The sequence below is a fragment of the Toxotes jaculatrix genome, chromosome 1 (assembly GCF_017976425.1).
Source record: "Toxotes jaculatrix isolate fToxJac2 chromosome 1, fToxJac2.pri, whole genome shotgun sequence".
Classification (NCBI taxonomy): Eukaryota; Metazoa; Chordata; class Actinopteri; family Toxotidae; genus Toxotes; species Toxotes jaculatrix.
Window position 1 is genome coordinate 30,219,328 of NC_054394.1, and position 16,659 is coordinate 30,235,986.

The 16,659-nt window shown below is 44.7% G+C and overlaps 2 protein-coding genes and 1 non-coding gene across 6 annotated transcripts in view; all 3 read right to left on the reverse strand.

Annotated features, from left to right (window-relative positions):
* Positions 1–1,360, reverse strand: part of adamtsl5 (ADAMTS like 5) — a 29,380-nt gene extending 28,020 nt beyond the window's left edge. Inside the window, exon 1 of the mRNA XM_041041645.1 lies at positions 1,035–1,360. Within this exon, the coding sequence (XP_040897579.1) occupies positions 1,035–1,054 (20 nt within the window). The 5' untranslated portion in view covers positions 1,055–1,360. The remainder of the gene's footprint in view (positions 1–1,034) is intronic.
* A 10,159-nt stretch (positions 1,361–11,519) lies between these two features.
* LOC121186200 lies at positions 11,520–11,638 on the reverse strand. Its single transcript, XR_005894412.1, has one exon. It is a non-coding gene; the product is annotated as a 5S ribosomal RNA (ribosomal RNA).
* A 1,936-nt stretch (positions 11,639–13,574) lies between these two features.
* The window catches only part of crtc3 (CREB regulated transcription coactivator 3), a 29,542-nt gene continuing 26,457 nt past the window's right edge, over positions 13,575–16,659 (reverse strand). For 3 of the 4 annotated variants that reach the window (XM_041054768.1, XM_041054684.1, XM_041054514.1), the window contains 3 exons: positions 16,263–16,343; positions 15,763–15,967; positions 13,575–15,058 (listed from right to left, as the gene is read on the reverse strand). In XM_041054768.1, the coding sequence (XP_040910702.1) occupies positions 14,853–15,058; positions 15,763–15,967; positions 16,263–16,343 (492 nt within the window). In that variant the 3' untranslated portion in view covers positions 13,575–14,852. The remainder of the gene's footprint in view (positions 15,059–15,762; positions 15,968–16,262; positions 16,344–16,659) is intronic. The other variant, XM_041054604.1, reaches the window with a different exon arrangement.

The window sequence follows — 16,659 nt, forward strand, 5'->3', positions numbered from 1 at the left end:
CAAACAAACATTCCTCCGAAGAGTTATCAGAGAGAGAGAAAATGTGCCCTGAGCCAAATCCTTCTCTTTCTGCAGTCGGGCCGACAGCCGTCCACCTGACACACAGCCTACACATTTCCCCTGACAACTTTGCATCAAATGCAGCCCATGAAAGGGAAAATCACACTTGAACATCTTCAGTGCAGAGTGCAGACATGTCAGCATGTGTTGTTTCCACTGAGAGGAGTAATCCAGAGCATCAGAGGAAAGGATGCGGTCGAGGTCAGTTTAAATTTATGATGTTAGGAGACAGATTTAGGAGAATCCAAAAACTTTATGCACGGTTGGAGCAAAGATTCAGACCCTGTGCGGCCTCTGCTGCAGGGACGGGATTAGATCAAATATGAGCAGGGTATTTATTTTTAGGCAGTGACATTTAGAAGATAAAGGTGGTGTAGCAGGATGGCTGGAATGTAGAGCCAGGAGTTGCAATATCACAGATATGGCTGGAGAATTACCTCACCCACTGGCAGGAAGCAGCCTCCAGCAGACTGGATATGACTTCTGCCCCCAGAGACAAATACACGCTGCACAGGCGACCACAGGATTATCTAAGCTGCTTCAAGTCAACTTTCTTTGCTGGAAAAGTCAAACAAGTGCTGTGAGAAAAAACTCAACAACATGAAGCACTTTCTCCTGCAGTTCTTGTGATAAACCGAGCTACAGAACAAACAGCTTTCAAAAAAAAAACTCAAGTGTCCCTGGAATTTATCACCTCCCGTCCTTCACTGTACTGCAAGAACATTTCAAGGCTTTGCAGCTCCTTGCAAGCAAAATAACTCAAGGCAAATATTTAAAGCCAGCACATATTTCTTCCCTGAAAGCAGCTCAATTAGAGCACAAACAGCCTCCGCTTAGAAAAAGAGAAACCTCAACCTGTCCCTGGAATTTATCACCTCCTATCAGGGCTGAACACTCCTCATCCATCGCCCCCAGTTCAGTTCTCCTGCAGGCAGCCAGGACACCTCACCACAGACAAAAAGTCCAGGGTTTACCTGCTCAGCAGCGAGAACATGGTGGATCCTTGTGGACTGGGTTCAGGTATGGCACATTCGCGGTCAGGTGCAGGTTTGTTCCCGTATCATGGCGTGAAGCGTCGCGGCTCAGGTGCACGGTGCATCCCAGCTGCAGGCTGGATTTCAGACCGAACACCATCCATATCCAGCCCTCTGCCGAGCTCTTCTTCGTCCCGTTCTTCTTCTGTTTTAATGGAGACTTTAAAAGAGCGTTTCTCTCTCTCGCTCTCTCTCTCTCTCTCTCTCAGCTGCAGAACTCCTGCATCCAAACAGCTGTTCCTCAGTTCCCCAAACACATCACATCAGTTTTGTCTTGACACGTAAAGTGTAAAAAAAAAAAAAAAAAAAAAAAAAAAAAAAAAGGACGCTCGGACATTCAGGCGCAAAAACAAGTGAAGAAAAGTTGTTCGTTCTCTCTGTTTCAGCCCCACGTTAGAAACTATCAGCTGCGGCTGACAACCACGTTGCTCCAAACGGGAGACGATGTCAAACGCGCCCCTGAAGTGTGTCAGAGGCAGGTGATTTTCACCTCTGCTCCGTCCTGCACGGATCAGACACTCCTGTGGCAGCAGGAAGCTCCAGCTCCTGATTCCTCCCTCCTCCGTTTGACCTTCCTCGGTCCTGTGAGCGTCCAGCGCCGCAGAAAAGCCCCGGTAAAGAGTAAAGAGAGTCACGGGCTGCGCGGCACCGTCCTCGGCTGTGTGAGCGCGGCGCAGTGGTGTCGGTGTGTCGGGTCTCTCTCCCTCCCTCCCTCCCTCTCTCTCTCTCTCCCTCTCTCTCCCCCTCTCTCTCCCTCTCTCTCCCTCTCTCTCTCTCTCTCTCTCTCGCTCTCCCTCCCTCTCTCCCTCTCTCTCTCTATCTCTCTCCACCTGAGCGCCACATTCCTGCGGTGAACACGCCTCTCTCCTCCAATCACAGCCCAGCAGCTGTGTCAGAGGTGACAACGTTTCCTTCACATATCTGTTCAGGTAAAAGTAGAAAAACCGCAACGGAACAAAACTCTGCTGCAATCAGAGTTTTAAAGGCACCAAATAGAAACGTACCCAAGAGCCGAGAGTGAGTCAGAGTCTAATACATCAGCTGGTTCAGTAAAAAGTGTAAAGTGTGCTTCAGTGACGTCTCCATGAAGGTGGGATAACTTTCATCTTTCCTGTTGGTTCACTAAGATCAGCGACCTCAGCAGCAGGTCTAATCAGCCAGGTAAACTGAAAACACCTGTGCTGGTGGTGATGCCTTCATAGATTTCATCTCTGCTCTACTCACTCTTCCCTCCTCTCTTCCCATCCTTCCTGTAAGTTCTCCACACCCCATCACCCACTCCTCACCTCCCTCCTGCTCCGTGATGCCTCTGTTTCACCAGCTGACTGCTTCAGGGAGATAAAACTCATCTTCATCTACGTGTCGAGACACCTTTGTGCGTTAAGCACTTCATCGCAGCTCTCCTCTCTCACAGGGACGTCTAAAATGTGTAACTGTATCCCTCGGGCATTTCCTTTGTCTCTCTCTGAGCTTTGTGTTTGAAGTGCCACATCCCCTTTGAGCAGGTTTTGTTTTACAGTCGGAGCCCATGTTGTGATGTACGAGGCAGTAACACGCAGGTCATCTCCAGTTTCCATCAGCTCTTGTGCAGCAGCACAAACGGGATGACTTAGTGATGGTGGAGAAAACACATGTCCTCTCTGTGAACTGAGAGCACCGTCTCCACCTCAGTCTGTCACAGTCCCTTTAAACTCAGCCAAGGCGGAGACAATTCATCTGAGATGTGCCACAGCTTCGACACGTAACCTTGGCCTGTCATCTGGAGCCGAGCAGACATAACAGAGGAAACAGGACGGCATTCGTGTCTCCACACGGAGCTGCAGGGACGTTAAAGCAGTCTCATCTGTCTCAGCTCTTTAACTATGTCAACTATCCGTTTCCTCTGCTACTTGTTGGCTTGTTTGTGTCTGTGCAGGGTCATGCAGCCCGTGTAAATATTATTCTGAATCAGACCACTCAGCAGCACAGGATGTGATGCTGCAGTCATCTGAAGCCTGTTACAGATGCCAGACAAGTGATTTACAAACCTATAAAGCCTTGTTGACTTGCAGACAACATGAGCTGCGGCGTCATAAATTTACAGGAGCATCCGACAGGCAGCAGCAATCAGCAGCCACCACGTCTGAATGTTACAGAGGGAGTGTGCACGTTCGTCCCTCACTTTATCTGCTGGGATTTTTCCACTCAGAAACACAAAAGAAGTTTAATAATTATTAGTTTCAGAATGGTATCAGCAAATCAACCAGGACTAAAACAGTGGAGGTTAAAACTTTAAGTACTAAACACAAAAAGGGAACGTTGCTGTACAAACATGGCTGGATGTGTTGGATACTGTGTACATTGTTGGACTAATAAGATAAGATGCACCTTTATTAGTCCCACAATGGGGAAACTGGATGTAATAAAGGTGTATCTTATCTTGCTGGGTGGTTTTCGTTTCATCCAGCAGATTCATGCTGTGGGTTTGGGGCCTTCAGACTCTTGTTATGCTCTTTTTTTTTTTTTTTTTTCATCGTCCTCATCGAGGTGAGAGGGAATGTGCAGACAGTCGAGGTTAGCTGTGGATGTTTACGACACTGAAGTCCGAGCAGCTAAACAAAGTAGGGTCGGATCTGTGAGAACCGCGCTGCAAGTTCATAAATTTTACAGAAATGTTTCCATCAGCAGCGAGTGGCTCCTCTCTACCTGTACAACATAACGATTAGCTGAGTGCTGCGATGTCTCCGTGCTTGTCCCAGCATGCACATGGATTTTCCTACGCCCTCCCTATGGTTCCCCCATCATTACTGAACACACTTCACTGTTTAGTGCTGTGTGTGTGTGTGTGTTTACTGAGAGACAGATAGCACAGTGTTTACAGTAATCATCACATTCAAGCACGTACGCTCTCTCTCTCTTTGTGTGTGTGTGTGTGTGGTGTGTGGTGTGTGTGTGTGTGGTGTGTGGTGTGTGTGTGTGTGTGTGTGGTGTGTGTGTGTGTGTGTGTGTGTGTGTGTGTGTGTGTGTGTGTGTGTGTGTGTGTGTGCATTTGGCAGCCTGCACTGTGCTGCTCTGTAATAAGAAGCTTCTGAACCGAAGAGGCTCTTTACCGCTCCTCAAAGACATTAGTGGGGGCGGGGGGATGGGGGATAAAGTTGAAGTACTACATACCCTCCCCCCTCCATCCCCCTCCCTCCCCCTCCCTTTCAGGTTTTTACTGACCTTGGCAGCCTGCCAGTATGAATGGAGTAACTTGATGGGTGGACTGGGTTTCACACACCCGCTCTGATGAGAGACTGCCGGTGGTGGTGTGAAAAGTCATATACATTACATGAAGCCTGAGCACAGCTGCTGCTGAGACGTGTTCTGCTGCTGCCTGCTGAAAACCTCCCGTTTAAATCTGAGTGTGTGGAGGATAAACCCATTAGTGATTTTATTTTATTTTTTTTATCAGAGAAATTTTGAACAACACAAACTGAACTGCCCTTACGTTCATGTGCTAAACTCCATCTCACAGACACACAGCATTCATTTTTGAGGACTGAGCTTTTAAAAGTCTTTCAGAACACATTGGACAGACCGACCAGATTATTACACATAATTAAAGTTTTTTAAAACTGCTCAGACACTGAAATGTGGTTACAGGGAGAAACATCTACAGATTTCACATTTCTGATGATTTTTAAGGGTTTGGTCTGCAAATCTGATTTTAGATGCTGTTATCGTTATCAACAAAACTCTACATTTAGTTTAGAATAATAATAATATGTCCAATATGTTTGTATTGAACATACTGAATATCACAAACTTACCTCCTTTATGAAGAAAACACAATAAAATGAAGCAGTTGTTTGTTGCTGACGTCGGACCAGGTTTCATCTGAGAGACTCACCACTGCTGGTCTTTGGACTGTCCACCCCACACCCTCTCTCTGAACAGCAGAGGGACACAGTCCATCCAATGTCTTTTCAAACACTGTAATGACACAGAGAGGTTTTTAAATGATGGTGAATATTTCAGATGTCAGGATGCAGAGCATGTTACCTAACAGAACAATTCTTTCACCTCTAACGTAGATGACAACGTGTGTGTGGGTCGAATATAAAATGGGGCTCTTACCATTTAAAAACTTGTTTTCGACCATGATGTCTTCTCATCTTACACCCAGTGGAGTTCACATTATATTCTTAACAAACTCCTTTTGTTTGACAGACAGTTGTAAATATTAGTGCAGATTTAAAATTATATAAGCATCTGTGTGTAAGTGGCTTTAGACCCTTTAATCTATGTGTACGGTGAATTTATGTCTCTTTTGTGCACATAAACTGTATAAACATTTCTTTTTTGATCTTTTACTTTATTTCTCCCGTTAATGCATCACTGTTTTGGACGCACATCCAGATCCACACACTGACAGCAACTGATTCTGCTCATGCAGCCTTGGCAGAAGTTTGCACTCTCATGTTTTACCCAGAAGGTTGAATCTGTGTCTGTAACGAGACGATATGCAGGTCTGTACAAAACAGACAGGTAATTAAGATTTGGATGGGTGTCATCGACCACTGGGGGAAAAAAAAAAGCAGCAAATTTGTGAATTTAATCAACACAACAGTCTGTGGATGCTTCTACAGCAAATGAACTAACTGACGAATGAATGAGTGAATTCATTTTATGTTAGACCTGGTTCAGCTGATAAAAGAGGTCAAAATAAAAATAAGACAACCTCTGATTGTCTACGTGTGCAACAGAGTGGCTCCATGCCAACATGCATCATGGGTGGTAACTGCAGTAAAGTGGAGGTACATGCGCCTGCTGGATGACATGACAGGCCTTTTACTTTGACGGCCTGAAAGTCTTCAGGAGATCCTGCAGGCACTTCCTGCTTTCATCTCAAGCTGTCGTCCGTCACCTGGGCAACACGTTGCCACATACATGGCTGTGATGTTATGACATGTTGTGGATGTGGCTCTGGCTTAATGGCCGTGGCAGGATTATGTATGGAGCAGGCTCTCTCAGAGGCTCTGAAGGTTTGATGTATGAGGTTCATAAAGTTCATAAAACAAAGGAGGAGGTGGAACAAAGAGAAGAACAACTTTGATTTACTGCTGCCAGGAAGGTCTGAGAGAACCACACAGTGTGTAACGCTCAGGTTAACAATGCCCCAAAACAACGCCGCTCCACAGAAACCGAGCGTGCAGTCAAGCTTGTTCGACAGAGCCTGAGTCAGCCATGAAGCAATGTGCTGTCCAAACCCATCATAATAAGAGCCATTCATTCCATGCAACCGCCATGGTAATTTTACCAACCACTTTCCCACAGGAGAAAAGAACACACGCAAAGAGCCACTCGAATCCTCCAGTAAATACCATCCACTACATTTACTGGACTGCTTCAATACTGTAAAACAGGCTGAACATCTGCAACACGAGTTTACGTACAGGAAAAAAAAACCAGTCACATGCTGCTCTCAGCTGGCTGAATGGATAAACCAGTAAGATTTCAACACCAGTGTGTGCAGATCTTGTGGATGTGATGAATGTTTGGGGCTGTGGTCAAATAAACTGAAAAAAATGCAATTTCTACCTAAAGATGATGCATAGATGCTGTTTTCACTTTTTTAAAAAGCAGATTTGGTTTTGTTTCTACACCTGATGTTAAAAATCTGTGCTGTCTACGAAACCTCAGAACGGTGGCTCGTGGTGTATCACAAAGGTTTGCAGGCAGAGGGGGGGGGGCCTGTCATGGCCTGAGGGTAAAATGGACTGATAAACTCCCACTCTGACCTCTGCTGCCACACAACGGAGAGTATGGTGCTGCTGGACTGAAGTATGATGATTAAGAGTGGAGTGAGAGACGTTTGTGCACAGTCACTGTGAGAACAATATGGAGAGTCAAAGAGTGAACTCTAGTTTTAAGTTAGCTGAGTTTCAGATAGCAGGTCACAGTAGCATCATGCTGCCCCGTGTTCAGCGACATACAGTAAACAAAACTCTGGTTGTTGGTATAAAGTTACATAATTAAGTTCTGTGAAACTGAACCGTCGGCCTGGATACACATCTCAGTCATGAGAGATACAAACAATACAAACACACTGAGGAGGTAAACGCTGCTGCTTTTCCCCGTAAATTCACACTGAGCCGAAAGCCGTCGGTGTTGGTACAAACAAGGCGTCTGGACGAGAAACATCTGCTGCGTCTGTCCAGGCTGACGTTATCTCAGCGTCTCCCCTTCGCATGTGAAGTCCAGTAAACCTCCTTATGTCCAGCACACTGGATGTTAATGCAAACACGATTAAAATTCATTTGGGGCTGAGGTTGCACAGATGCAGTGAAGAGGTTGTGTTTATGTCAGTGGCACGGTAGCCTAAGAAACGTCTCAGTACAAATACCTAAGAGCCACTAAACACAGCTGCAGGAGTGAATCATCTCCAGGGTACGCCACTGTGTGTGTGTGTGTGTGTGTTTGTGTGGAAGTGTTAAGACTTGGTTTTAGGCTCGGGGTTGGGGTTAGGCTCAGGGTTGGGGTTAGGCTCAGGGTTGGGGTTAGACATTTAGTAGTGGTGATGAAGGTTAGGTTAAAAGCTCAGGGAATGTATTATGCCAATTAGTTATGAGTTTCCTCACAACTAATGTCAGTCAAGAGCCTGTGTGCATGTAAAATAACTCCACATTCACCAAACGAACCACAAATGAATGAGTCACAAACACATAGTAAACAAAGTCATCCCTGATTCGCTTATTGCTGACAGATGTTGCCACGGAGCAGAAATGCGGTCCGAACTTGTTGGCTGAGAATAAGCCTGTAAACAAAAGCTAAAACCAGCACCAGCCACATCCGAGCCTCCATTCACCAGGCAGGTCGCAGATCGGGTGGTGCCGCTCCACCTCCTGTTCTGGGAACCAGGTTTATCTGCGCCCGTTCAGCTCTGATCCTGCTCCTGTTGTGTGGGATCAGGTTATTTCAGTCACCCACAACACACAACACCGAGCTGCCGTCTGAGTCCCTGCCTGCTAAAAATACAGGAACCAAACATTTACACGCTGTGGTCATTTACACTGAGGAGCTTTTCACCTGTGACAGTGATCAGGTGCGAATAATTCTTGTCCAGCACCGTGTTCTAAAACTGTGGTTCTGCTGCTGGGTGGATTAGGAACCAACATTTCTCCACCACACAGCAGCATCACGACAGGCGTCTGATCGGGCCCAGATTCACTCTTGACAACGTGCAGCGAACGCACAGCCAGAGACACAAAGAGCTGTCTACAGAGACAAGAAGCTTTTAAGACCAAGGCTAAATGTTCCACCCCAACCCCCAATGACACGTGTCGAGACACCGCCATTGTGCGACCTTGATAAAAAACAATGGGTGTCAGTATTTTGACACGTCGCCATGTGTTACCCTTCATCCTTGTGCAAGACATTGAACCACAACCTGCTCTCATGCGTGTATGTGGGTGAAAATGATTTAAGTCCCTTTGGAGAAAAGTGTCTGACAAATGCTTTCCTAGCTGCAGTGTACCCCCCCCCACAGGGGCAGCAAGGAGCCCATTCTACTACCCCCCCAAAACACACCTCTAAAATTCAGAGCCACTTCCCTATATTTGATAAAAGCAGAGACGCCTGCCCAGTCACGGACCTTTGTCAGGCTAAAATGTTCAAATTATATAAAAACTTCAACAGATTTTTCAAACATGCAGCAAAATATTAAAAAAAAATATTTTCATATTTGTGTCTCCTCTCTCTCACACACAGAAATATGAGTATTAAATGACCTCACTGTGTGTTTTGTGTCTCAAACAGCAAAAAAAAAAAAAAAAGAGTCGAGCTGCTCTGTTGTGAATCTTTTACTCTGCTCTGAATAAGTATTTAGTCCACCAGAGAGTGTGGGCCGCTCCCTGACTTTCATTCCACGCCAGCACTTTTTGAAATCTGCCCAGTGTTTAAATAAAAACGGGACAAAGTGTTCAAAACACATCTCAATCTCCTCTTTTATCAATATTACAACCACGTGAAGAAATCCAATCTGGAGACATTTCTGGTCACAGCCTATAGTTTTTCTCTGTGGGGTCTGGGTGGAATTAGCTGCCAAACTGCACAGAGACCAGGGCTCTCCGGGCCACGTAAACATCAGCAAAACATGTGGTAAAAACACAGTCAGGGCAGTGAAAGTCAAGGATGCTTCTTATTGCAAACAGTAAAAGAACAAGGACACGAGAACAGTAAAGTGCAACAGGAAAGAAGGAAAATGTATATAACACTGAAAGTAAACAGCAGGAGGGAAAGGTGGAGACAACAGACCCAGGTAGGCAGGTCATATTCGAGTTTTTGGAAAATTAAGTGGTTTAGAATTTAGATAAAGTTATAAATCCATGTTTGCAGAAAACAGAGACAATCATAAAGGAAAACTGGGGCAGTGCTCTGCTTTACAACAACAACAACAACAACAACAAACAACAACAACAACAACCAGAAAACAGAGACACTGTCAGGTCAGAGAGGGGAAAACAGAAGGTGGGGAAAACACTGTTTTCCTCGCCAAAGAAAATTCAGTGGACGAGCAATTTGATGATTTGATTTACGAAAAGGTGTCGGCAGGTATCTGCTGTAATGGAACTGAATGTGTGGCAGAATCACAGGAAGCAATACAGCAAAACCAAAGACAACGGAAAAACCAACATTCTTCTGCAGTTTCTGATCTGAGAGTTCAGGCCTGTTTCACAGCTGTGACAAGACTCACTGATGTAAGAAAACTTTTCACGGCATCGGAAAACACAAATAGTTTTAAGAGTTTCTCCACGACTCCACGAAAAATCACATTCACTTACAAACAGTGAGACGCAGTTGAAAACCCCAGTTTTCATCTGTGTTCTAAAATCCCTGTCACTCAGTCTGGACTGATTCTGTCCTCACGTCCCAAACTGTGTGTGGACAGCTCCTCGCTCTGTTTGTCCTTTACAAACTTAAATAAAAACTGTTTCTTCTGTACAGTTAGCCAGCAGCTTAACGGACTTCATTCATTACTTTCAGTCAGCAGCTCAGTTCAGCTCCGTCCACCAGGTTCCCACCAGCTGGACGGTGCACACACACACACACACGCACACACACACATGCACGCACACACACACACCAACACAAACACACACACTAATATCATCCTGGGAGGAATTTCAGGCTGGCATCCTGACCTGCCCAGACTCACTCTGTGGACCGACTCCAGCTCTGACTGATGGCTGTGATTATCTGTTCACCCCCTCACTCTGTGTGAGTGTGTGTGTGTGAGTGAGTGTGAGTGAGTGTGTGCTCTTGTGTTGGGGACGTATTCCCAGATTGGACTCCATATATATATGAGGTCTGGCTGATCTCCAGGAGCCCACGCTGTCCATCTGCCAGACTTTACTGTCCTCACACACTCGTATGTATATAACATTTGTGTGCCTGTGAATGCGAAGACTGCAGTTCCAACCTGCTGGGAACCAAACGCCAGATTTATAAATTCAAGGCTTAACCAATGAAAACCATTGTTTTGGTGCTCTGACAATGGTTGAACAACTATTTCTTGGTAAAAATGTTTTAACACACACACACACACACACACACACACACACACACACACACACACACACACACACACACACACACACACACACACACACACATAAACACTGCAAGAGTTTGGTAGTGAAGATGGTGGATTTCATCCCTCCTGAATTAATCCCACAGCTGACTGTCTTTGCATCAGGGTGGAGATAACCGCTGTCAAATTGTTCCCATCTGACTCAGATTTGGATCTTGGCAAATAAACACTGAGTCTTACTGCGCTCAGTTTCACCTGAAAGGACTTACTGATGGCCTCTGGATGAGCCGGATAAGAAGAGGAAGAGCACTTTATAAAATCTGCTTCATAAAAACAGGATCGGGGTCAGTGAAGCCAAGATAATGTTGCCTTTATGAACTGATGCAGGGCTGCGGTGGTGCAGCAAGCAAGGAGGACGGCTTTGGACTGTGGACCAGGCTGAGACTGGAGAGTCGATGGTTTGATCCCTGAGCGTCTCTATTGCATGTGCATGCTTTGTGTGTGTTTCGTTCACTTGGTGGGGGTAAAATGCTGAGATTCATTTACCCTGGTTGAAAACAATTTGAGGGACAATAAAGGATTAAAAAAATTTTGCCTCCAGAAGTAAAAATCTAGTGAAGAAACCTTGATAGAATGGTTTTATAGGTCAGTGAATGTTGAAAGAGAATAAAGTTTAAGTGCACAGGCACTAGAGACGCTGGGGCAGGGGGCTGCCTAGTGAGGAGCCCGGGGAGCTGGGGTGGATCGGGGCCTTGCTCAGAGGCATGGGGGCGCGTCTCCTTCACCACCACCTATATCCATTGCGCTTGGTCGAGGAATCGGACCGGCAACCCTCCGCACTCTTAACTTGCCGCCGCCCCCCCCAAAAGAAGTGCTTACAGCACCTGGTATTCCGAGGCGGTCTCCCATCCAAGTACTAACCAGGCCCTACCCTGCTTAGCTTCCGAGATCGGACGAGATCGGGCGTGCTCAGGGTGGTATGGCCGTAAGCAAGAAGCTACAGAAGATGAGGACAAAAGGACATGAGGGAAAAGTTTAGCACAAAATAAATTCAGTAATGAAATCATTCTTCTACGTTCACAGGTGTAGAAAGCTTTCTAAACTAATGACTTTTGATATTTTTTTCTAAACTCAACCCAGGGACGTTGTATTTGTGGGAAGTGTAAATCTGAACTACACCACACTGCTGCCATCTACTGGCAGAATCAATGACTGCGTCAACAGAACCTTTAGAATTCATACACAGTATAGTTTTATTGTTTATATTAAATCAGGAAGATAAGCACTATAACATACGTTACAAACTAAGAAAATTTTATGTCTTGGGGAAAAGAACTGACATTACAAAAAAAATAGCAACACTAGTGGACAAAAAACATTCTTTAAATAACAGAACTGTACATTTTAATATGCAACTAGAAAAGTAAGACACCAAAAAAAAAAAAAAAACCCCAAATGAAACAGTGAGACTACGTGACAGAAAACAACCATGGGCAGTTAGTACCAGGGAGAGCTAAAGCTAAAGGGAAGTGATTACAAGCGGATAGAAGTTACTGCTGGAATATGAAAAGTCAAAATACAACAAAGTAAGGCAGCAGAAGGCAGGCGTTTGGACAGCAGGAAACAGGCTGGGGTACAGGAAGGAACAGACAAAAAGAAAAAAAAAAGATAAACAGGAAAATTAAACTGCAAAGTGGCTCCATCACTCACCCACTGTCTGACAGAGCTAACAACAGAGCAGATAAAAATGTATAACAGCTGAAACTGAATATAAACGCTTATAAAACGACCTCATGGTAAACCCAACACCCCTCTTCATTTCGTATTCGACAGACAATCTCATAGAATCTCTTTCACACGTTCAGAGAAAAACCCACGGTCGACACAGTGCAGGTATGACACCTTCTGACTGAACAATAAAAAAAAAAACAACAACAACAAAAAAAAAGAAAACACACAAACAGTGCCATGCAGCATTTTGCCTGCAATCCAAAATGTTGCACGAGTTCCTTTAACTCATTCACTACAAGCGCTCTTGTTCTCTGACTGTAGATCAGTTACATGTAGATGCAGACGCTCGTCTCACTGACTCAGAGTCAGCACACACTGTGGACACTGGACACATGTAATATTGTGATTTCTAGCAAATTTCTCCCGCACATTGTGTACATAACAAACTGAACGTGTAAGCCACGTTACACTGCATAATGCACAAGTTGCACCTGTTCAACAGGTTTCACTTATTACTTGGAAAGAAAAAAAGTTGCATAGCTAAAAGAGCAAAGTCAGGAGACTGCTCCACATCCTTTTTAGAATCAATATTAAAAATAGCTCTTTGACTTTATTAAAACAGACACTAGGGGGCAGTCAATGCCCTAAATGGCCCAGTTATTACATAATCAACTGTAAATGTGAGCTCTCTACAAAAACATATTACTGTCGGACCACATGGTCAAAGCCCAGAAAATAAAATGTCATCAATTTTCTCTCATCAGCTCAAAACTAAACACCTGTCGACAGTGTTCTGAAATCTGTGTATGTGCAATGACTATAGATTATTAGTCATATAAAGTCTTTTTTTCTTATTAATGGCTTCATTCAACTTCTTTGGGTTATCAGGTAAAAAAAAAATCACACTCTTTACCTGGTGTAAAAATATTAATCTACACAAAGTGAACCAATTAGTGCAAAAGAGGTTAAGTGCAATGTTACATGATGTCCGATGTCCACACGATCACAGTCTGCTCTCTGAGTGAGTCACTGACTGCTCAGCCACAGAGGGGGGAGGGTTACTACACTGCTGTAACACGAGGACAGAAAGCTGGATGCAAACAGGTGTTTGGGACATAATCGATCCACAGCAGCACAGCGCATGCCCTTATTCACAACAAGATTTAAAGTACAGTACAAGCGCCATGACAAGTCGGTACAAAATGTAAAATAAAACATATTCAATGAATGTACAGAGAAGTTTTTTTTTTTTTTTTTTTTTAAACAAAAACATGTCAAAATGTGAAGTTCCTTTCTTGAAGTGGATTCTGACTCTGTCCCAGTGCTGTCAAAGTTCTGCCAGAGGAAATCACAGCCGACTCGTCTGTGACAGGGGAGAAGGGAGACGTCCGTCCACATCGCACGGAAAAATATAGCCTTTGTTTTTTTAATACATCTTAGAATTTTATTTCTTAATTAGAAATTCAAAAAAAATCTATACTCTTTAGTAATATTTACTTATTAAAATCTCATCTTTGTAAACAGTTTGCCCTTTTTGTCTCTACTTTGAAAAAACATTCTAATCAGACTGAAATTGAGGCTTGTATATATACGTATATTTATATTTATAAATCTGTGGCAAACATTTTAAAAATAGTCTGATATCAAAGAAATACATTTCAAAGCTCATATTCCTCTTAGTCTTCATTTCTACCAGGATTGTTTGAGAGCCTAAAGCAACCACGGCACAGCTGGATTTTACTTCACCTGAAGGAAACTGGGCTGCCAGATGTTTAACCAGCTGTGAGCAGTAACTGCAGCACAGCTCTGTGCTGGTGCTGAGCTGGGCCCATTCACTCTACATACTGTAAGCTGTAAGAAAAGTAAATTGTGTGTTGGCATCTCTGCTGCTTTTCAGCACTGCGATGGGGTTGCTATGGTGTGTAACCATGGCGATGAAGTTGCCATGGCTTCGGGGGTGGGGGGGCTGTGAGCTGGTGATGAGAGAAAGGAAGCGGGAGGACCTCGGCTCCTCGCAGTATCGTCTCACGTGTTTGTCCAACTGTTTTTGGTTCCGGGGGGGGGGGGGGGGGGGGGACGCAGAGTCTCAGAGCTGGACCTGCGTGTGCTCCCGGTGCTGATGTTAGACCCTAAACTGTGTCGCCTCGCCTCGTCTAAAATAACCAGTGAGGAAAAACGAGCTCGAGCGTGTGTGAGGGTAACTTTGCATGAAGCAGGTGTAAACAGTGTTTGTTCACAAGTCTCTTTAAAAAGTGTGCATGGTGTTCATGTCTTTCACATTTAATGAATCTTAGTGGCAGTGGATGCATGCACAGTGGCCCTACAGAGACTGTTAGCATGCATATTCAGATTTGTACACTCTATACACTGCAAATCTGTGTGTGTGTGTGTGTGTGTGTGTGTGTGTGTGTGTGTGTGTGTGTGTGTGTGTGCGTGTGCGTGTTCTTTCTTGAAACCTGTGATGCTCTTTATGTTCAGAGTCTGTCACTGCGAAAAGTATCCTCCACAGATGGGTCCGGTAGCACCATGTCGGGATCACTGAGCATGCTCAGACCGTCCAGGCTGAGGGGCTCGATGCGCAGCTCATCCTCCAACGGGAAGCCTCCCTCTGAGTCAAAACATTCAGGCACCGTAGAGAGTGCACTGCTTATGTCCTTTGACATGCTGGGGTTGGAGTCATCTGAGAGAGAAACAGATGATGGTGGGTGAATGTTTCCTCCAGTTAACGCAGTTAACGGTTTCGCTGCCCTCGCCATTTAAATAAATCTGACACGCTCCTCCCTTAAAGACTGTTCAAACTTTAGCCCTAATTAGATCCAAATATCAGCACTTCAAGCCAAAAGAGAGCTGGAGCCTGAGGCAGCACGGACAGAAGTCAGCATCATCGTGGTGTGTTCATTTGCCTCCTGTGAGAAATGCTCGATTCCTGAAAAACAAGCTGCTCTGCATACACTCCGCTTTGATTTCAGCCTCAGGAAAGACTCATCATCCTGAGAACACAGCCCTGCTGATATCTGCATTCAGTGAAATGCACAGTGTGAACACTGAATATTCAAGGAATTATCATCATGTGTCTGGAGAGAATTATTGCTTGCACTTCCTCATTATCTTTAGTCAAAAATCATTCTCCCTTTTTTCTGCTCCTAGTGCCAAAAAGTCAGTTATAATGCAGCTTTCACAAAATATATACAGATATATATGAATCTCTGACACCTTAGTACGACATATTCTGTTGTTTCCTGTAATAGAATAAAATAAAACTAAATAAAAATACTCAATTCCTTGTGACTGGGATGAACCATAAAAACTCACCAGGCCCTCTACAGACCACTTATGTTATTAGATGAGGGACATCACAGCAGTCAAAAGACCTGTGGGACTCACCAGTGAGTATGATGTTGGGCAGTCCTCCGCTGCAGTTTGAGTACAACATGTTGGACCTCATGTGCATGGGGTCCTGCAGGCTGCCGTGGCTGCCGCCCAGCCCTGAGAGCGCAGCCTGGGAGTAGTAGAGCGAGGAGGAAGGGTCGAAGCAAGAACCCCCTGCTGTGGAGCTCATGGCGTTTTCCAACAGGCTGAACTGGTCCAACTAGATGGCAGATGGTGGAGAGAAAATGGCAAACGAAAGGAAACACAAAGAATCAGCGAGCTGAACGGTCGTCGTCGTCTTCACCCTGGCAGCACATTTCATCTGATGCCTCTGAGTGGTTTACAGTGTTTTCTCATAACATCAACAGCACACTGAAAACCTCAGTGACACTACAACTGACCACAATGACGTGAAAAGCCATAGATAGATAGATTGATAGATTTTGCAGCGGTGATTTTCCTCATTTCAAATGTTTATATAGAAGGACACACTGCTTTGAGCTGAAACCAGGCACCTGATAGGGGAGGGTCTTGCTCTGGCGATTGGAGAACTGGGGCTCCATGAAGGGGTCGAAGAGTGCCGCCATATTGTTGTGCTGTGGGAAGACGAAGAACCACAAAACATCAGTCAAGTTGTCATCAACTTATGGAAGACGGCGAATGGTCTGCGAGTTTATGTGTCCAACTTGTCCAAGATGTATGACATGATGACCAACCTCCACAGGTATTAATGTCTTTATTTTCAGAGGTATTACAAACCTTTACATTTATGAACAACATCTGCAGAATGTTTTTCTGTTGTTTGGTCTTTTTTTTTTAGCATAAAACAAAAACTACAGAATAACTCACATTGGGGAAAGGTTAACAGAATTACAATGTTGTATCAAACATTCAACTATGCACATGCACAGA